This window comes from Tursiops truncatus, chromosome 2 (assembly GCF_011762595.2).
Source record: "Tursiops truncatus isolate mTurTru1 chromosome 2, mTurTru1.mat.Y, whole genome shotgun sequence".
Classification (NCBI taxonomy): Eukaryota; Metazoa; Chordata; class Mammalia; order Artiodactyla; family Delphinidae; genus Tursiops; species Tursiops truncatus.
This window is the reverse complement of record NC_047035.1, coordinates 94,694,361-94,717,404: the sequence shown is the minus strand read 5'-3', so window position 1 is coordinate 94,717,404 and position 23,044 is coordinate 94,694,361. Positions and strand designations below refer to the sequence as shown.

Genomic DNA, 23,044 nt, shown 5'->3' with positions numbered 1-23,044 from the left:
GCCTGCATCTGCATGACTAATTTAAATAGCCCAGTCTGCGTATCAGTGCCTGATAAGACCACTTTTTAGAGGTATATAAAGGACATTTAGAATTTATGAAATTTGAGTACAAAAATAGATCCAGTCTTTATCTTGAATGTAGTGGAAACCAACTGCACACTCGCAGTTACATAATCCTGCTGATTTAGGCAGTTTATAACTATGATCCTTCTGGTTTAAGGAATCAAGTCTGCCTTTCCTCCAAAAAGAAATCATGTACTCAGAAAGATGAGGGAAGCATCTTTCAGAAGAGTGACTATAGTAAGTTTTCTGGAAGGCTAAGGGAACTGTGAATAAATAATCTAGAAAGTATATGAGAACCCTTACTTTAAGGCAATCTGGTTAAATTCACCTTTAGTTAAGCAGAGCAGGGCATAGGAGATTCTTGGGAAGAAAACCCAAGGGCATTCCTTTATCCAGGAGGGGAAGGGAAACCACCAGAAAGAATAGGTGGCTCTACCCCAAGGGCCAACTGGGAGCACAGGCATGCTCTTCAAGGAGGGGAGGAGCCCAACCTAGGAGTGTCAGTGGCTCGAAGGGAGGGGTTCTTTGGTGGTGCATAGGAGAGAGTGTACAAGGTACAGCAGGCTCTAGTCTATGAAATAAGGGACAATGAGGGGAAAAAAAGTCTTAGGCTAGGTAAGGGTAAAGTGTGATGTTAGACGTGGGGAGGAAGACTCCTGGCAAAGCAAAGCAAAATGAGAGTCAGTAAGAAGTATTAAAAACTGGGCCCAATTATTTCTCTAAGTGTCAAATCCATGGCAAGGCTCTGAGCCTTATCTATCCTGGAGACAGAATATTCAAGATATGTAAAAATATGATGAGAAATAATAACCAGTCAGAACTCTGCATTTTCACCATTCTCAGGAATGAGAAAGAGCTGGATAAATACTCTCCTTCACCCTTGGTCTATGCCTCAGTTACATCTTCTGCAACATTTCAAGGAGAAAAGGGTAAAAAGCTTCCCAACATTTTAATATTATATCTTCAAGCAAAAGGAACATTATATTGCAATTATCTTATTGTTTTAATTTTCTTAAACACTTAGTTTCTCAACATTTTGAACACAGTAGGCTCATAGCAAAGACATTTCCATTAATCTCTACCAAGATTACTTGATACCATGATACCATTCCTACCATGAGCTTGTTAGATTTAGATGAACTTAACAGATGTATATTGTGGATTCTACTGTAAACAATGCACTTAAAAACAATCCTTAATATATCTTTTCTCAGCTGTGCCTTATTAGCTGCCTAATACCTTCTTTTTTGCTGTCAACAAAATTACAGTTATTAAAAGGAGAACATTTATTACTGTAGGACAAAATGTTCCCAAAATGCATCGAAGACATAATGCCTTGAATTTCACCTAATTAGGATGAATTCCTCCTTCTCAGATGTTGACATATGCTTTTAATTCTGTAAAATGTACAATTATAAACAACCATTTCACAAATCACAAAATGAAATTACTAATATATCTCTATAATAACAACCCTCAAGTGCCTTTTCGAGGCAGTCAGAGATGATCTAGAAAGATGAAATTTGGCATGAGTGTGTAGTTTTTGTTCATGGTCAAAAAGAAAAATCATGAAATGTCCAATTTTCAGTTTTATGGGTATTCCCTTTTGTCATACCAGTTCTGTATAATTTTAGCTCCGGAAAGAGTGTGTCTTTAAGTTAAAAAATAACAAGTATAATTAATCATCATTCAGTCTCAGAATATAAGAAAGTAGTTGGATAACTATTCCTTTTAGTGGTTCCCAATTTTTCTTTTAAAAGAGAATTGAGTAGTCATCTTTAAAAATAATTTACAATGAGAGATCCCTATGAGATTCTGGCATATAACTTGGAAGGAGTTCAAGGAACTGAGTGAATCGCTATAACATTCCCTGGTACAGAAAACTAATACTGCCATTGGGGACTAAACTCTGAAACCAGTCATCTTAGTATGAAAAATGATTTAGTTTAGAGAACAATGGCACATTTTACAGATTCTAACTAGTCTGAGCACACCAAAAAAGGAAAATGCTTTTATTTCTTAACAGGTTTGCAAACTGTTTTAAGAAGAACCAGGAGAAACTCTTCTGTCTGGGAAGGCATCCTCCATCTGAAAGTCTATCTCCTGTGAAATAAGCCATTAAGTGAGAAACCTGGTACTCAACCCAGGTGTTCAGGTAAAGGGTCATTGGAGCGGCAGCTTAAAAAAACAAGGTTCTGAATTCTCAGAGCTAAGGAGGGGATTCACATTTAGCTTGATTGGAAGGTATGTTAATACGATGTACATGAATTATTCTGAGGGTCTTCTGGAATGTGATCAAAATCTTGGGGATGAGACCCAAAGAAAGGAAGGCATATTAGTGACTACGAATAACCAAGGCCAACCAATTTAAGACTGAGCTCCAGGGTGGCTTTAAGAAGTCAAGAGCCGTCTTTTAGCTGTATTTCAAAACAGAGCTCTGCAACCAAAGTTCTCCAGTTGTTGAAGGTAAACTTGCCCTTCTTCATGTCTACAATGCTGTAACATGGCTTTTAAGGCTTGGCCTGAGGAACATGACACATAGAGGGCCCATAAATAAACCCATGCACCTATGGTCAACTCATCTATGACAAAGGAGGCAAGAATATACAATAGAGAAAAGACAGTCTCTTCAATAAGTGGTGCTGGGAAAACTGGACAGCTACATGGAAAAGAATGAAATTAGAACATTCTCTAACACCATATACAAAAATAAACTCTAAATGGATTAAAGACCTAAATGTAAGACCTGAAACCATAAAACTCCTAGAAGAAAACATAGGCAGAACACTCTTTGACATAAATCTTAGTATTTTTTTGGATCTGTCACCTAAGGCAAAAGAAAAGCAAAAATAAACAAACGGGATGTAATTAAATTTAAAAGCTTTTTGCACAGCAAAGGAAACCAAGACGACCTACTGAATGGGAAAAAATACTTGCAAATGATATGACTGATAAGTGGTTAATACCCAAAATATATAAACAGCTCATAAAACACAACATCAAAAAAACTAACAACCTGATTAAAAAATGGGCAGAAGACCTAAAGAGATATTTTTCCAAAGAAGACAAAGAGACGGCCAAGAGGCACACAAAAAGGTGCTCAACGTCATAAGCACCAGAGAAACGCAAATTAAAACCACAATGAGATATCACCTCACACCTGTCAGAACGGCTATCATCAAAAAAACCCACAAATAACAAAAGTTGGTGAGGATGTGGAGAAAACGAACCCTTGGTGGGAATGTAAATTGGTGCAGCCACTGTGGAGAACAGTATGGAGGTTCCTCAAAAAACTAAAAATAGAACTACCATATGATCCAGCAATTCCAGTCCTGTGTATACATCTGAAGAAAACAAAAACACTAATTCAAAAAGGTACATGAACCCAATGTTCATGGCAGCATTATTTACAATAGCCAAGATATGGAAGCAACCTAAGTGTCCAACAACAGATGAACGGATAAAGAAGATGTGGTATGTATGTACAATGGAATAGTACTCAGCCATTAAAAAGAATGAAATTTTGCCATTTGCAACAACATGGATGGACTTGGATGGTATTATGCTTAGTGAAATAAGTCAGACAGAGAAAGACAAATACCGCATGTTATCACTTATATGTGGAATCTAAAAAATAAAACAAACTGGTGAATACAACAAAAACGAAACAGACTCACAGATATAGAAAACAAACTAGTGGTTACCAGGGGGAGAGGAAAGGGGGTGGGGGCAAAATAGGGATAGGGTATTAAGAGGTACAAACCACTATGTATAAAATAAATAGGATAGGGACTTCCCTGGTGGTCCAGTGGGTAAGACCCCGAGCTCCCAATGCAAGGGGCCTGGGTTTGATCCCTGGTCGGGGAACTAGATCCCGCATGCATGCCGGAACTAAGAGTCCACATGCTGTAACTAAAGATCCTGTGTGCCGCAACTAAGACCCGGCACAGCCTAAATAAATACATATTTAAAAATAAATAAATAAATAGGGTACAAGTATATACTGTACAGCACAGGGAATATAGCTAATATTTTATAATAACTAAATGAAGTATAACCTTTAAAAATGTGAATCACTGTGTTGTATACCTGAAACTTATAAACTGTACATCAACTATACCTCAATTTTTACAAAAAGGAATGAATGAACAAATGAATGAATAAATCTGTCTCTCTCTACACACACACACACACACACACACACACACACACACACACACACCCCCTTTTGGTTCTATTTCTCTGGAGAACCCTGACTAATACAAGTATCTAAGGTAGTGATTCTCAACTAGAGATAAGGGGAAGTGGGGTCGATAAAAAGAGCAGAGGGGTTGGGAATGATAATTTTGAAAAGGCATGGGCAGACCTTGTGGAATACCTACTCAAAAGCCATTCACAACCTTCGTCTATTACAGAGGTGGGAATACTAAAATGAATTTTCCACCTTCCCCTGCAACTAAGGGATAGCCATGTAACAGAGTTGTGGCCAGAAGGGCTTCCTTCCCAAATAAAAAGCTAAAGCCTTACTAGGAAAAAGCACTATGCTCTAACCATTCTCTCCACCTGGCCTACTAAGGATTCAGATGTAAAACCAGTGCCTGGAAGAGCTGAAGATCAACTCTACTGCTGCCACCATTCCCCAGTGTTCCATGCACAGCATTTTAAATAGGAGTAAAAGCAGAATCTGGCTTCTTAGGCCAACCTGTATTGAAAGTTGAGAAATTTAACCTACTTCATGTTAAATGTTATTATATAGACAGCTTTTAGAATTATAGCTGTACTCCTTCTCCACTGAGGCTAGCTAAGGTCAAAATCTGCAATGGGGGGCTTCCCTGGTGGCACAGTGGTTAATAATCCGCCTGCCAAAACAGGAGACACGGGTTCGATCCCTGGTCCGGGAAGATCCCACATGCTGAGGAGCAACTAAGCCCGTCTGCCACAACTACTGAGCCTGAGCTCTAGAGCCTGCAAGCCACAACTACTGAGCCCACACACCTAGAGCCCGTGCTCTGCAACAAGAGAAGCCACCACAATGAGAAGCCCGCACACTGCAACGAAGGGTAGCCTCTGTTCGCCACAACTAGAGAAAGCCTGAGTACAGCAATGAAGACACAACACAGCCAAAAATAAATAAATAAAATAAATTAAAAAAAAAAATCTGCAATGGGAAGGACTTGGACTAGAAGAATTTCCTGAAAGTAATGATTATGAAGCACTGACAATTATAATTATAATGGTTATGAATCACAATTAATAAGGAAGGCTGTAGGGTAAGAGTCTTTGAAAATATGTCCTGAATTCTTTTATGGCATTCCACTTTAAAGACAGGAGTTAGAATTGAGTGGCACTTTGACATCACTGCATTTTGTAATATAGTAGTGCATTTAAAATTTTACCTCAGTACACTTTTAATATTTGTTACAGTTGAGAACTAAAGAATTCTAAAGAGAACTAAAAATCACTGTAATAAAACCCCACGAACAAATCATTAACAAGGAACTTATTGGCCAAGTAGGTGAATGTAAAGGAAGTGCCCAAATTACCTAATAATTATTTTATTTATTTATTTATTTTTGGCTGTGTTGGGCCTCCGTTGCTGTGCACTTGCTTTCTCTAGTTGTGGCGAGCGGGAGCTACTCTTCGCTGCAGTACGTGGGCTTCTCATTGCAGTGGCTTCTCTTGTTGTGGAGCACGGGCTCTAGGCATGCGGGCTTCAGTAGCTGTGGTTCGTGGGTTCTAAAGTGCAGGCTCAGTAGTTGTGGCACACAGGCTTAGTTGCTCCGCAGCATGTGGGATCTTCCAGGACCAGGGCTCGAACCCATGTTCCCTGTATTGGCAGGAGGATTCTTAACCACTGCGCCACCAGGGAAGTCCCCTAATAATTTTTAAAGTCAACAGTATCATATCTTTGAGGCTATCAACGATGCACCTTTAAAAATATTTTCTCCAGTCCTACCTGTAAGAAGAAAAATCAAGTGCTGTCAAATAATGACTTCAAAATTCGTGCTTACCTTTTTTTTCTCCAGTGTAAGGCACATAGTCTTCCCTGTCCTTATGCTCCAAAGCTTCCTTCTCCAGATATGAAAGGAGGTGTTCTCTATCAAATGGCCCTGTGGCAGACTTTGATGTCTGGTTCTTCTGCCGGAACCCTGCAGGCAGAAGGGCATTCTGCCAAAGAGAATGAATCGGCCATTATGACCAGCAAGAATCATAATCCTATATACGTCCAGATGTTACCATCTAAGAAAGATTTATAGACTAGAATGGGATGTAGGCATTAAAGACTTCATTACAGGGTTTTAGGGCAGCAACATAAAAGTGTTCCAAACAAAGTTTTTTAAAATTAGGTAGAATTCACTTACATTATTATTAAAATAGGCACATTCACCTTTTCTTCAGAAAGTATTCTACTAGCAGGAAACACCCTTTACTTTTTAAGTATCCTGGGACAGTAATGAAAAATAGTTTGTAATGCTTAATAACAACTCAGCATATATGTATACATAGAAAATTATTCCACTGCAAAAGAATGTTAAATGACTATATACATCATAGTCCTTCATAATGTCTGCTATTTCATCATAAAGACTTTCTCAGAAGAAAAACATGTACATCATACAGTAGGCTATCAGGATATTAATGTTTACTTGTTTGTGTTTAAATGCAAAGGTTCAATTTCTGTGTGTATGTATGTGTGTATATATCAGCACTAGGACGTATCTGCAGCAACCACTGTCATTGCTACTCAAGACACTCAGAGATTCTCACGGCAAGAGTTATATCCCTAGGTTTCCACCTGGGTACAGCCTTTTTGAGTGCATGGAGTAACTGAGAGTGCGGGAGGGGTGAGAGGCAATGGACTAAAGTTGTCTCTTTTAGTCCCTACTCTGTATTTTCACTAAGCCCAGGAATAACAAGCGGTGACTAAACAATGTGAGCTGCATCTTTTTGCTTGTCAAAAACCGAAGAGTATCGTGATACTACCTTGTCTCACAATTCCCAAGTATTCTTTGCTTTGAAAATGGGAGGCGGCCAGAAAAGTTACACAAAAGGGCCAACTCTGTTCTACAACACCTCACAATATTGGCAAGGATGCTGAATCTCCTAGGTGTTATAAGATCATTTTTCATTACAAAGAGGGATCTTGTATGGATAATGATAATGAGAAATACTCATTTTATAACTAGAAAATATGGCACTTCAACTTTGGCCATTTGCTGAAATCCACAATAATTTTCATAAAATTCGCCTTTGTGTTTTCCTCATGTAATGCTGTATGCATAACACAGAAAGCTCACCTATCAAGATGAAATACAAAAGAGGTTTTTCCTAACCATTCACCAAAAATGTTTCTACAACACAAAATTGTCTATAGGAATATAAAAAAGAAACACAAGATTTCTACCCTCAGACTTTGAAATCAAGACAAGACTTGCACATGAAGAATCCATTCTCAACAAACCATCAAGTCCTATCCATTTTTACTTCCTAAAAACTGTCTAACTTTTCTCCATCTCCAATACCATTACTTTGGTCTACACTATGATCCAAGCTGGGATGGACTATTACATTAGCCTCCCAACTGGTCTCCCTGGATCAGCTGCTGATACTCTTCAACCTTCACTCCCACCCCCTAAGGTTATCCTAGCCTCATCTCACACACCCTCCCATTCTAACCACATCAACCCTTGTTCCTCCCTTGTACTTGCCATATACTTCTTTCCCTGGAATGCTCTGTCCATCCTTTTTTGCAACTCATTTTTCAGACTGCAGCTCCATTCCCCCAAGGAAAGCTTTTCCTGACCTCCCATTATATGCTCTTATATATGGCACGATTATTTGATTAATGTCTAATTCCTCACACTCGTACCAGACTATACATCAGGAGGGCAAAGACCACATTTGTTTTGATCACTCTCATATCCCTAAGCCTAGCATAGTACCTGAGATCTATAGGTTGCCCCCCACCCCAATACTTATTGAATAAAGATTTGAGAATACTTTTAAAGAAAAATGCTCATTAAGGCAAATTAATATAAGTTACTTTCCTTCACCATCAATAAGGCACATGTATACATACTGCTACTTCATGGTGGTAGCAATGGAGTTGCATTATACCACCTGCCTGTTCAAGCCCATGTCAAACATACAGCTTTTAAATGATATGTTAGCTGGCCCTTAAAAACAGTCTTTGACCACAAAATAAATGAGAGCTAACTGGCTCTGGAGGCTATGAGCTAAGCTTTATTAGAAGCACACTTTAATCAAGAAAGTTAATGGATCATAATTACTTAACAAATAGATAAAAAAATCTCATTAAAATGACTGCCACTGAAAATTACATGCTTCTCCCTTGCAGTGGAATTTTGTTGTAATAATTTATTCCCAGTCTTAGAAACGAAAAAACACCTTTTGCCTAAGCTGGCTGGCTGTCTTTTTGAGACAGAAGTTTTGAGAAAACACAGTTAAGTTAGCAAATACATATATTGAATGCAGAGTAAGGAAAGTAAAATAGCCCTCCAAAATACAACAAAATAGCACCATATACAAACTTCATCTGCTCTTATCTACCTTCTGAGACTTTGGAAGGTACAGTGTGTTCCTCTGGTTGAAGTAGCTGCTGCTACCCTGGCCCTCTTGTCTCCCCTGGTCCTTTACTGAAACACTTTCCAAAAACTTCACCCAACGAGTGGCAAGCTGTCAGTAAACATCACTGTTCTTCTAGTCTCAACTAACAGTATCTGAGGTTGGGGAAGTTACAACTAGGGTTGGGGAGTCTGCAAAATACATCCAGAAGTTAGAACCCAAGCCTCCCCATACAAGAAGCAGGCCATGGATTTCAAATAAGAAAATATAAGCCATCAGCTTTTAGACCTATAGAATAAAGCACGAGTTAAAGGGGATTCACGGTAGTTTAACAGAAAGACCACTAGACTCGGCCAGGGATCAATCAGGTAGTAAAGGATCTAGCCTCAGTTCTTTCCCTAATTGTAATAACTGAGGCAAGTCACCTAACTTTTGTTTTCCATCTGTGAAACAGAGGGCAAGCGCTAGATCAATGTTTCTCAACAGGGGGTGTTTTCATCCCCCAGGGGACAATTGGCAATACCCCGAAACATTTTTGATTGTCACAGTTGGGGGGAGGGCATATTAATCACTTTTTTAATTTTCTGTATTTTATGATGCTTTGACATCTTGGGGGCCTTGCTAATTCTGGAAAGACTGCCCCTCCCAGGGCTAACTAATTCCTAGGCATAGCAAACAAATCCCCCCCAGCCCCTGCCATGTGCCTCTCATATGAAAACCAGCCAATCCAGAGCCCACACTCCCAACCACCTCTTTCATCTTTCACACACCAAGCCAATACTTCCCCTGCCCTAAACTGCCCAGGGCCAGGAACTGGACAACTAGAGACCACTCCTGTAGCCCAGAGCCACTGAAATTATTCAAACTATCCAATTCTAAACTTGCTCAAATCTGCCCACCCTGCCTCACCTATTCCTTCCCTTGGAAACCACAAGAAAAGTTCTGGGCCACACTTGCACCTCACTCCTACCTCCTGACCAAGCCAGCTGCTCCCCCATGTGGCCCTGTGTGGCTTGGTGCGCCTCCTGCTGTTGGGAACTGAAAGTAATAAACTCTTCTTTCAAGGAACTTTCCATGTATGGTACCTCACCAGACCAGGTACATTTTAAATCAGGAGGGTATTCTATTAGTATGTTGTAAGTAGAGGCCAGGGATGCTGCAAAACACCCTACAATGTACAGGGCAGCCCCACAGCAAAGAATTATCCAGCCCCAAATGTCAACAGCGCCAGGGCTGAGAAACCCTGGACCAGATGAACTCTTATGCTCCTACCATTTGATTCAAATAGGTCTGATAGGCTGAATTGCCTGGAGCAGATACCACTGTGACATGCAAAACAGCCCTGTTATTCTGAGTTACCCCACAGACTCAGGTGCACTGAAAAATCTTCCTTATAGTAACCATTATGGTTAAGGGATTTGATCAGTGGTATTGACACATTACCCAAGTGCTAAAGTAATGCTGAGAAAAGGAGTGTAATTCTCAATATAAATTAGAAAACCTTCTAGCAGGAAATAAATGTGTGGTAGTGACAAGAACACTTTCATAAAACAAACTCTTACCACAGTCCTTAAAAGGCACTAAAAGTCAATGTCTTTTTTTTTTTTTTAAAGTCAATGTCTTGTCATAATAAAATGTGGTAAAGAAAAGCAGCCTAGCAAATAGCCATTACCTTCAGATCAAGGAGCCACAACCTTAGTGTTCTCCCCTGACTGCCTCCCAGCCGCACACGCCCTGCCACAACAACCGCTCCAAACATACCAGGGGTTAACAATTCCAGGGTCAAGGGTCTCCACCTTAGCCTTATGTAATGCATAAGGTCAGCAACAGCCATATTGCAAAATAAAACATATATACATATATTCAGGTCTGCTCTACATGGATTGCAGTATTGCCCAGAGTCTGCTTAGATCTATTCTACCAATAACTAGACACTTTGATCCAATTTGGTCAGCATCTTTCAGAAAGGTAATAATTAGATTTAAGGTCACGAAGGACCCTCTAGAGACACTCTCTACACTGCAGCCATCCTGGTACAGAAGCCCTGAAGAGGCATATAGGCTGGCGTATGTCAAAGAGCTAATCATCTGCTGCATTTTACCAAAAACATTCTTCCCAGCCCAGAGAGAAAAGATTTCTTAAAGGGAAGAAAATTTCAGGAGATGCTTGAAAATAAAAATGTTGGAGAAAACAGTTTAGAACAGTCATGTCATTAGAGATACCAGGCAGAAGTGGGGGTACTGGAAAGGAGGCCAAAAGTTCATTTGGATAAAGAGGAGGAGGGGGACAGCAGTGTCAGGGAAAAGTCATGGAAAAGCTAACTGTTCAAAGGCAGCTACTTAGTATCAAAGGGTTTGAAAAATTATTTCATTTCTCTTTATTGCCTAGCACCTACCTCAGGGTCAAGATCATCCAGCACAGTTTCCAGTTGTTTCAGTTCTATTTCTGATAGATTCCCAAGGAGTTCATCTTCATCAACATCCTTGTACTTTTCTAAGTCCTTCCGGAACGATAGTGCCATGGTTTGCAGTCACTTAATTTTTGCTATTCAGTACAGTCGGAAGTGACTTCTTATTTTTTTTCTTAAAGCTATGGAGAGAAGAAACAAAAACATTTAAAATATTAAGTCATCCCCACCTAGTTAGATCTATTTTAGGTTAAATGAAATGTAATTTCCATGTGTCATATATTCTTTGACTACGTATCACACACTACCCTTGCCTATGAATCATTCAATGTCTTTACCTTTTGTCTTTTGTTGACAAAAAGCAACCAAACAAAAACAAAAAGCCACACTGGGAAAAAAGAGGGGGAGGAGAGAAGAAAATTGAAATCCATTAAAACAGCTATTTGACAGAATTTAGATTCCTGATAACTGAGTTTTAGGGGGGAAGAACTATGTACCAAAATATAATTTTTTCCATCAATTGCTTTCAAATGATTGCTACCAGTACCAGAATACTTTGTTTAAGCACAGTATGTTTGAGGCATGCTTGTTTTCCTATAAATTGCTTAGAACATTATTTTCTGACTCAATATTAATATAGGGGAGATATTAATATACTCTCCATGGGAGGAATGGCCATTGGAAAAAACATTTTTTGAAAACGTTCATTTAAAAAAAATTTTGCATTTTTTCTTCTAATTTATATTTTGTTGCATTATGAAAACAATACATTTATTTGGCAAAGTAATCTAGGTTACAAGTTGAAATAAAAGAAAATTCTGAAGAAAGTGCACTGATTTTTTAAATATGAAATATTCGATGCATTCTAACGAACACATACTAGCATTCTTATTAGGAAAAGGCATTTTTAAAGGAAAAAAACATAGCATTCTGAAAAGGTTTCAGCAAAATACTCAAAACCATGCTGGGATATGTCATCCACTGACTGGCAAGATTGGTCAGGAGGGTCTGGTGGTAGGAAAGGATCTTCACCATTTCCTCACCATGTTCATCCCTCCCAAACAGCTATGAAGCGACTCAAAAAGCAGTATCTTTCCAGATATAGCAGGACTATTCTATAGGAAAAAAAAAAATACTTAAAATAAGTACTGCAAAAAGCATGAAGTAAAAATGAAGTATTTCTATAAATGCTAGCCATATATGTAGATCATTTACCTCATAAAATGTTCCTATGTGAATAAGAAATAATCCTTAGACTTCCTGATTTGGCTAAATTTTTCTTGGCTGTAAAACGCCCAGCACTTCAAAGTTTGGATATACTTTCTACTCCCTTCTCCCAAGTTTTCCCAACTTAATATTTTAACTAATACATTTTCCTCCTCAAACTAGTAACATTTTATGGACCCTTTTATGTGTTTTCATCTCCTATGAAGACAGGAAGGTTCACCACAGGGGTCTGTCAGCTAGCAAGCATCTGGGACCAATAACAAGCAAATTATCAGACCTGTGCTTATGCAGATGTTAAATTGCAGGCATTTTGTGTAATTGCCCAAGACAGGTCTGGCTTACACCTGTTCTACTGGCACTTCATTGGTTAAGCAGTTACCCTGGTTTTTTTCACTTTTTTGAACACATAATTATAATTATTTTTTGAACACATAATTACCATACTAAGTTTGGTAAACATCCTTTGTATTTCCAACTTTAAGACAAGAAGCTTACCAAGTATCCTGAGAGTGAATTTTCTCAATTAAAAATAATACAGTCTGAGGAGAAGATTCAATAGAAGGTACCAGCACTTTCAAATATATTAACCGTAAAATGCAATTTTAAAGAAGGTGGCACAGGACTTCCCTGGTGGTGCAGTGGTTTAAGAATATGCCTTCCAATCCAGGGAACACAGGTTCGAGCCCTGGTCCAGGAAGATCCCACATGCCACTGAGCAACTAAGCCCATGAGCCACAACTACTGAGCCCATGTGCCACAACTACTGAGGCCCACGCACCTAGAGCCCATGCTCCACAACAAGAGAAGCCACCGCAATGAGAAGCCCGCGCACTGCGATGAAGAGTAGCCCCCACTTGCCACAACTAGAGAAAGTCCGTGCACAAAAATGAGGACCCCATGCAAACATACATACACACATACATAAATAATTCACTTAAAAAAATAAAATAAAATAAAGAAGGTGGCAGGCAATTTTAGGAGAAAAAATAAATAGAACATTTTGAAAAAATACTCCCTTTATTAAAATACCAATGATATGGTATTTGAGACAGATAAGGGTAAGAAATTGATAAAAGTACATGAATAGGTACCATGAGTAATTATTTAGTTTTCACTATTTTTTAATGTTTGGACAATCAATCCAAAAAGTTTTTAATGTAGTTTAATATAATTTATTTTTGAGGTTTGTAACACAGAATAAAACCAACTTCTTGTTCAATAAACATTTCAAAGAAATACATATTATTTTGAGCATCCCCTCACTTTACTCTCAAGTGTTCCAGTTTGGGCCATAAATTCAACAGTCATCCTACTAATAAGGTATTATAATGGGCAATATGATAGGAATGAGGTGTTAGGGGCAAAGGCAATGTTATATGCCACCCAGGGTCTATAGGTTTGGAACATGATATTCCTTAGAGTGACTAAACAGGTTACTCCAAGAGATGGCTCCTTATTCCAAAGTAAAATCTGTCACACAAAGCATGTTTACAGTATTGCTTAAAGATCAATAAAATGAACACCATGAACACACCACCCAGCCTCAGAAAGAAAACATTACTTTGTACTCTCACGTTCCCCTTTCCAGTTGCATCTCTTCCCTCCAAAGAAGTAGCCATTGTACTGAATTCTGAATTAATCATTCCCTTACTTTCTTTACAGTTTTACCTTAAATGTACATATCTTTAAACAGTTTTAGTTTTGCTATTTTTGCACATATATATATATATATATATATATGGACTCACACAGTATGTATCCTGTGACTTGGTTTTTACACTCAGCATTGCTTTGAGTTCATGCTTAGAGCTGAACTTCTTTCATTTTCATTTCTATATCATATACTGTTATATAAATGAACATCTGAATTACTTGTAGTCTTTCCTTCTCTACTTTTCTGCTGTTACCTATTTCCTGGTATACATGTGCAAGAGTTTCTCCAAGTTGTCCAAACCTAGGAATGGAATTGCTGGGAAAAGGGTATGGTATTACTCAAGTTTACTAGGTAACGTCAAACTATTTTCAAAGTGGTTGTACCAATTCACATTCCTAGAAGATTCAGTGCATGACAATTTCATGTTGTTCATCCTTGCTGATTGTTGATATTATCAGTTGTTGTGGGGTTTTTTTGCCCATTCTGGTGGATGTGAAATGATATTTCATTGTGGTTTTAATTTGCATTTTGCTGAGTTATGATGAGGTTGAGTATCTTTTCATACGTTCTTGGCCTTAGTCACTTAGACATAGTGGTATTCCTTAGTCTGTGAAGAATCTTTGTCCGTTTTTTTTTTAATAAATTTATTTAGTTTATTTATTTTTGGCTGCGTCGGGTCTTCATTGCAGCGAGTGGGGGGCTATTCTTTGTTGAGGTGCGCGGTCTTCTCATTGCAGTGGCTTCTCTTGTTGCAGAGCACAGGCTCCAGGCACATGAGCTTCGGTAGTTGTGGCAGGAGGGCTCAGTAGCTGTGGCTCCCAGGCTCTAGAGCGCAGGCTCAGTAGTTGTGGCGCATGGGCTCGTTGCTCTGCGGCATGTGGGATCTTCCCGGTCCAGGGGTCGATCCTGTGTCCCCTGCACTGGCAGGCGGATTCTTAACCATTGCACCACCAGGGAAGCCCTCTTTGCCCATTTTTATATTATGTTATCTTTAAAAAAAAAATAGATGCTCTTTACTATATTCTGGATACTAATCTTGTCAGTTATATGTTAAAAATCTCTTCCATTTTCTTTTAACTCATTAGTTTATTAAGGTATTTCCAGGGAGAAACATATCATTTAATTATTTTCATTTAATTATTTAAGGAATTTACTTCTTTGGCTTGTTTTTTTCCTTTTCAAAGCAATGGAAAGGCATTTCCTTCAAGTTCGGATTATGAGATCTTGCCAAGAACTTCCAGGTACTATACCAGAGTTTCCCAGAAGCTTCAATTCTGCTTCAGTAAAAAGCAAACAACTGCTGCTCATCCTATTTAATGCTGCTCAAAACTCACCACAAGTGTTCACATGCTCAGAGTCTCTAACTTGATTGTACCTTCTCTCTCAGCTCTCATCCTTTACTGAGGATTATCTGTGTGCTGACACTGTGCCAAGTATTAGCAAGAGAAGCTCAGAACTCCTTAAGAAGGGAAGCTCTGGAAGCCGTGCTTTGCTCTGCTTTCTGTCCCATGGATAACATGTCCTCTCTTGCTTGTCCTCTGCCATCTGTATCTTGGAAGGGGAACAAATTCTGAATGGTTTCAACCAGTGTGCTAGAAAAGTTATCTTAAATCTACACTGGGTCTACAAGAACTTTTTTTCATCTCCAAGCTAATGTAAAATACATTTCATAAAAATACACTTCATAATCTACACAGCACAGGAATAGATTTTTTTAAGCATAATATTCTCAGTCTTTTTTTTTTTCTAAAGGTTGTATATAAGCAAAAGTTAGTTTTGCCAGATAAGTTAGGTAAACTTTCAGGCAGATGTAGAAAATCTTCTAACTTGAAATTCTGGTATGATCAGACTGTTTAATTCTCCATCCTTAACTCACTTTTTAGAGCAGTGGTTTTCATGTTTTAGACTGAATCAGAACCCCCTGGAGGGCTTGTTAGGACACCACCCGTGGGCCCCACCCCGTTTCCTGATTGAATAGGTGTATAGGGTAGGGCTGAAAATCTGCATTTTTAACCAGCTGCCAGGTGGTGCTGATACAGCCGGTCAGGAACTAGGCTTTGAGAGGCACTGCTCTAGAGGAACTGACTTCATAAATTTGTAAATTCTGACAACTAGGCCTCACATTCTTGCGGCAGTCTATCTTGTCCTACCCACTGGCTGAAGAACTTTGTTAAAATAGTCCCCAGAGTCTATGGGAACTGTTGCCGTGGTATGCTTTCCTTTTCACTCTGTCACTGCTTCACGGGATTTCAGTTAGCGGAGGCAATACCGAGGAACATAAGGAAACTCCTGGAGTATTCTGGGCCAAAAGCTTTCATTCCATTAACCAACTTCCTTTTCATGTATTACTAGTCTCTAGAATCCTCCTTATTTTTCACACAAGACTTTCAGGACCCTGTTAATTTCCAGGTGGATTCTCAGCCATCTCATTTCACAGATGTTTTAAATTTTAGCTTTCTATTTAGATACTTTTTAAATAGCTGTATTCTAGATCTTTGGGATCACTTTAAATGAAGCACTGTTGTGAGATTTCAGATGCCATATTTACATTTATATTTATCATTGCATCAGCACCAGGTAGAACTGCCTTAATTGTTCTAAACTAATACAGAGGCAGTCTTAATACCTAAATGATGCACTTGCACAAAATGGAGACACAGCACTACGTAACCAAAGGTTTCTCTGAGATTCAAACATAGAAAAATAGTAGAAGGGGACTTCCCCGCTGGTCAAGAATCCGTCTTCCAATGCAGGGGACACAGGTTCAATCCCTGGTCAGGGAACTAAGATCCCACATGCCGCGGAGCAACTAAGCCCATGCGCTGCAACTACTGAGCCCATGCGCCTTAACTACAGAGCCCACATGCCTCAACTACAGAGCCCACGCACTCTGGAGCCCACGCGCCACAACTAGAGAGAGAAAAACCAGCATGCCACTAGAGAGAAGCCCGCACGCTGCAACGAAAGATACAGCATACTGCAACGAGGATCCCGTGTGCTGTAACTAAGACCCGATGCGGCCAAAAATAAATAAATAAAATGTTTAAAAATCTGTACAAAAAAGAAAAACAGTAGAAGAGCTTTACCTGCACATGGTAGATGGTCAGAGAGGCACAGTGAACTCAGAGAGAACTTGTACTGAAGCAGTCAGTACCATATTCCCATCGATGCCAATTTAGTTTTCATGAAAATCAATTAACACTAGGATCCACAACAATTTTTTAAGAGAAATACTTCTCTATTTAACCAATCTCCACTTATTTGCCTTCAGTTTCACATTTTTTTATAGAGTAAGGTCTTGACACTGACTATTAAGAAAAAAACTGGAATTACGTGATTCAAAGTTACACTCTCTCAAAATATGAGGTGTTAACCCCCATTTCATCACTATTTCAACAGGGCAGGCTCAGAGTTCAGACTCTTATCTGTTCTCTCTTAAACGCACACATGTGATCATGTTGTCCTCTAGTTCAAAAATCTAAAATAGACTCATAGTACCTTCAGTGGGGTTAGGCAAAGTACAGTGTCAGTGGGCCAAACTCGGCCTGCTGCCTATGGCTGTAAATGACGTTTTAACGGAACATAGTGCCATTCACTCACTTACGTATTGTCCATGGCTGCTCTTGTGCTACAATGGCAAAGTTGAATAAATGCAACAGAGACCCATATGGTCTGTAAAGCCTAAGGTATTTACTATCTGGCCCTTCAAAGAAAAAGTTTGCCAAGCCCTGACCTACAAGATAAAGTCCAAATTCCTCAGCATGATATATGTAGTTCACAACCAGGTCCCAGCTAGCTTTCTATTATAATATTATCTCAGGCTGCTCACCATCATATAGCCTATAGGCCAAATAGGCCCCAAAGTTTTAGGTCTCTAGGCCATTTGCTTATTTCATTCCCTCTCTCCACAATGCATGCACTCTTTCTCATTTACCTCTGTCCTCAAACCCCTACATATTCTTCAAGGCCTAGCTAAAATGTCATACATATCTTCCCTGAAATTTTCCCTGCTCTCCTGTTTGATCGGACCCCCAGGAAAGATTAGTATCTTCAACTGATAAGATCAACATACAACAAGAGAATGTTTCCCAAAAAAGTAGATAGAACAAATGACTATAGAATGATGGTAACATAACCATGGAAAGAAGGCAGTAAGCAGGCAGATATAAGAAGATGGGATTCATTAAGCAAGATTTGGCCATGTTCATGAAGCACAAAGGAGGCATGATATCCTGACCAGCAGATGTGATTGGCTGGTTCCCACTGCAGTTATATGTCCCATCTGAAGAAGCATCAGATGGCCAATGCCTGATGTCATTCGACATTTACATCACTCAATTCCCCTTGTTCCTCTCCATGCTCACACCAAGTAATCTTCTAATTAAAACTTGGCTATTCATGTAGTCTTCCTCACTGTAGATTAATAAACTGATGTTTTGACTTATGCACCAGTCTTTTATGAGTGTGGTTAGTACGGGTCACGTTTTAAGAAATTAGGCACCTATTGGTGGATTGAAATCAGGTCTCTGCAAAAGCAAAGCTGAGGACCATCACATGAAATCCTATCCCAAGGATGGCTGGCCAGCTACTCCTAAAGACAACCTCTATCTCATGTCAAACCAACAATGACAGTGAATTAGGTCATCTTCTGTCTCTCTTGCTGGACACTGTAAGCCCCCTGAGGAAGAGAGATTCTCTCCTAGATCTCATTTCTTACTGGGTTGCCATCAACAGGTGCAGTACATGGTTATACATAGTTAAGCCAAACTTGATTTAATTGGATCATATATCAGTCTCTCCTTTCCCTTTTTTGGTAGTTCCCTCTACCTGCCCCAGGTATCTAGTATCTCTCTTGCTCCCTCACTCTATTTCCCTTATCACAACTAAAAAGGCACTGATAATCAGTCCTTGATACTTCTGCTAATCCTTTACAGCCTCTGCATTGTTCATCTTTTCTTCCCTCAGTGTCAAACCATTTTGGCTAAGAGTTCTCTGCTGTCTAATCTTCCCTAGTTAAAACTAAAGAAAAATATCTGATTATCAGTCACCAGACCTCTGAAATTAAATACATGCCCCTGATGATGATTTGACTTTCTTTTGAGTAGAAATGAATTTCCTCCTTGGGAGATACCAAGCCTTACTCTTCAGATGTGCTGGGCTTAAGACTGCGTGTCTTTTCCTCACTGGCTTCTCCTAGGACCCCTGGGTACTGAACCAACCTGACCCGCCAGATCAGAAACTTCTTTCTGTCACAAGATTCCCAGGTGATTATTTGTTTTCCAATATATTTACTGGTCATTCAACAAATATTTTTGAACATCTTCTGTACCAGGAATTGACTTGTTTCAGACAATAGGCATAAGAAGTATACAAGACAGACAAGTTCCTTGCTCCAGTTTAAAGGTGGTGGAAAGACAAAAAACAATGAACAAAAAACCAAGGTAATAACAGATAGCAATAAATATGATAAGGAAAAACCCAGGACAATACTATAGGAGAAGTGAGGGTTGGGAAAGTTACTTTAAGTGGTTCAGATACTGTTCTGAAAGGTGACTTTTAAGCCAAGATCTAAAGGTCTCTCGCAACTCTCTCAGCCTAGGACTCTGCTAACAGCAGCAATCTAGGTGAAAAACAATGGTGGCTTTGCTTGAAGTTGTAGCTGTGAAGACAGAAGTGGGAAAAAACATGTGACATATTTCAGAAGCAAAGCCAAAAGGACTTGTTCACAGATTGGCTGTAAGCAGATAAGGACAAAAGATGCCCTAAGGGATGACCTCTGTGTTAATTTCAGTTAGTATTTAATAATTTTTGTTGTTGTTGTTCCATACCTATTTTTTCTGAAGAGCTGAACATGGCCCTATGCCACCTCTATTTCTAGGTCTGAAAAAAAAATGGTTCTTGGTTAATATTTTCATAATCGTTTGTTTTGAGATCCACATTGTAAACTGTTCTCATATGACAAATCTTGAACACCCATAATAATAATAACCAATTAATGAAACAAAATAAACCAATTAAAAATTACTAAATAAAACAGTTGCTGGCTATGGTCTTTAAATATATTTGTAGGCTAAACAAAAGTGCCTGCCTATGTTAATACTATTTCTGGCATCATCTTTTGCAAAGAGCTGAGACTAAAAAGTGAAACAAGCAAATGTTCTGTCATGATTTTTTTAAAAATATTATACAATTACTGTTCCAAACTTATTTTTCTCTCCAATATTTTTAATACTTATAGTCAAACTGCTGAAGAAGAGATGATCATGAATTTGGCACCCAGCAATCACTGATTTCAAGATCCACACTGCTGACCCTCAACACCTAGTCTCTGAGTTCCTTGACCTTCTCTCTTCTGATGGTCCCGTCCTCTGCCCTACCTCAGCTCTACATCCCTATGGTTGTAACCTAGCTCTAATCATTACCAATAATTGTACCCCTCCATAACTCTCAATTTCTTTGGAAATTCTCTGAAACTCCTCTAGCAAAACCCCAATCCTGCTTAAAACGCTCTTCCTACTTCTCACCTGTACCAGGGTGACAGTTTAAAGCAGGAGAAAAACACACCAACTGACCAGCCATATTTAATATTTATCACCACTAACATCAAAGAGTGCTGCCTACTAATCTCACTGCATTTCCCTAGTCCAGTCACTCTCCCACAATCTGACTATTTTACTTCTTCTTTTCCCTCAGACCTTTAATATTTCTTATCTATCACTCTCAGATGAAGAGCCTACCTTAATATTTCACTGACGATATAGAAGCAATCATAAAAGGATAGATAACTAAGCTCCCACTGCTACATCTACCAACCGACCTAAATTTGTACCCATATACTCTATCTTCTCTCTTGTTTTTATAGATAAACTGTCCAGACTCTCATCTAAGGCCAATCCCACTGCCTGTGACCAAATCCCATCCATGCTCATTTATACAAGATCACTTCAATAATTGGGCCCTTTTTCTACAGGATCATGCCCATCAGCATACAGACTGTAACACACCTCCCAAATTAAAAACAAGCATTCCTTTGACTTCATATCCCCCTCCAGACACTTTGCATCCCCCTCCCGACAATTTCTTGGCTCCTCTTTATAGCAGAATTCCTTGAAAGAACTGTTTTTGGTACCCCAAGTTCCCTCCCTCTTATTCTCTTATACCTTCTCCAATTTGGCTTTTGTTCCCAGCATTTACTCCACCCAAACTGACCCTGTCAGCAATGACCTGCATGGTGCCAAATCCAGCTGTCAATGCTTCTTTTTTAAATTTTAAAATATTTTATTAATTATCTATAGTATATTATTACGTTTTATAAATTACATATAGAACTGTACATCATTCTGATGTACAGTTCTGTGAGCTTTGATAAATGCATAGAGTTGTACAACCACCACCACAATCAAGATACAGAGGCAGCTGTCAATTCTTAGTCCTCACCTTACGAGGCCTATGAGAAGCAGCATCTGACAACAGATACCTCCTTTATCCTAAAACACTTTTCTCACTTGGCCATGGGGACATTATTTCCTCTTGGTCTCCCTTTATCTCTCTGACTCTCCCACCTCATTCTCCTTTGCTAGTTCCTCCTCATCTTTCCTACCTTTAAATGTGGGAGTGCCCCCAGGAGTTAAGTTCTTTGGACAGCTTCTCTTTCTATATTCACTCCCTAGGTGATTTCATACATTGACAACTCTTGGATTTATATCTCCAATTTGGACCTCTCTCCCCAACTCCAGACTTAAAAATAACTACCTATGTAACATCTCTACTTGGACGGCTAACAGGTATCTCAAATGTGAATGAACAAAACAGACTCTTAATTTTCTCCCCCAGACCTGCTCTTGCCATGTTTTTATCATTTAATAAACAGCAACTCCATTCTTTTCGTTGCTCAGTCCACAAATTTTGGAGTTAACTTTGACTTCTCTCACACTCCGCATCTGATCCATCAAACATTTGGCTCTATCTTTAAAACATCATGGACTTACCATCTCCACTGCTTCCACTCTGGTGCAAGTCATCAACATATCATTCCTGGACCACTGCAATCTCCTCCTAACCGGGGCTCCTCCTCCCACTCTAATGCCCATATAGTCTATAGTCTATTTTCTGCAAAGGTACCAGAGCTATCTTATTCTTTTTAACTTAAGTTTTTATTGAGATAGTTATAGATTCATATGCAGCTGTAAGAAACCACACAGAGGGGTCCCCTGAACACGTTGTCCAGCTCCCCCTGATGGCAACATTTTCCAAAATTATAGCACATCACAATGAGCATACTGACATTGATATAGTCCACTGATCTTATTCTGATTTCTCCAGTTTTACTTGTACTCATATTTGTGTATATGTGTGTATAGTATGTTCCATACAATTTTATCACCTTTTAGGTTTGTGTATCCACCACTAGAGTCGAGATACTGAACAGTTTCAACATCACAAAGATTCCCCATGTTGTCCTTTTATAACCACACCCATCTCCTTCTCTAACCCCTGGCAAACAACTTATCTGCCCTCCATTTCTAAAATTAAGTCATTAAAAAAATGCTATATACATAGGATCATACAATATGTAACCTTAGGGATCATTAAGCATAAATTCCTAAAGATTCGTCCAAGTTGCTGTGTATCGATAGTTCACTTTTAAAATTGTATTCCATGGTATGTATTTTCTGCAGTTTAACCATTCAGATGTTGAAAGACAGTTCCTGACTACTACAAATAAAATGTCTATTTGTGTACAGGTTCTTGTGTGAACTGACCAGATTCCATTACTTCTGCTACTCACAATCTTCTAACGGCATCTCATCTCAATCAGAATAAAAGCCAAATGGCTTTACAATGGTCCACAAGGCCGTACACAATCCCCACCACCCCAATAAGCCTCAAATCATCTCCAACCATTCTCCACTTTGCTCACAGCACTTCAGCAACACTGATCTTCTTGCTCTTCCTCCAACAAACCAGGCATACTCCTGCCTGAGGGCTTTTGCACTTGATGTTCCTTCTACCTGGACAACTCTTCCCTGAAACAGCTAAATGACCTGTTCCCTCACTTCTTTAAGATCTCTGCTTAAATATCAATTGCTTAGAGAGGACTTCCCTGT

General features: G+C 39.1%; 1 protein-coding gene across 4 annotated transcripts in view; it reads right to left on the bottom strand.

The window, feature by feature from the left end:
- TMOD3 (tropomodulin 3) overlaps positions 1-23,044 on the bottom strand; it is an 84,766-nt gene that overhangs the window by 34,338 nt on the left and 27,384 nt on the right. For 2 of the 4 annotated variants that reach the window (XM_073801013.1, XM_019932888.3), the window contains 3 exons: positions 19,766-19,817; positions 11,045-11,238; positions 6,075-6,231 (listed from right to left, as the gene is read on the bottom strand). In XM_073801013.1, the coding sequence (XP_073657114.1) occupies positions 6,075-6,231; positions 11,045-11,170 (283 nt within the window). In that variant the 5' untranslated portion in view covers positions 11,171-11,238; positions 19,766-19,817. The remainder of the gene's footprint in view (positions 1-6,074; positions 6,232-11,044; positions 11,239-19,765; positions 19,818-23,044) is intronic. The other 2 variants (XM_019932889.3, XM_019932887.3) reach the window with 1 other exon arrangement.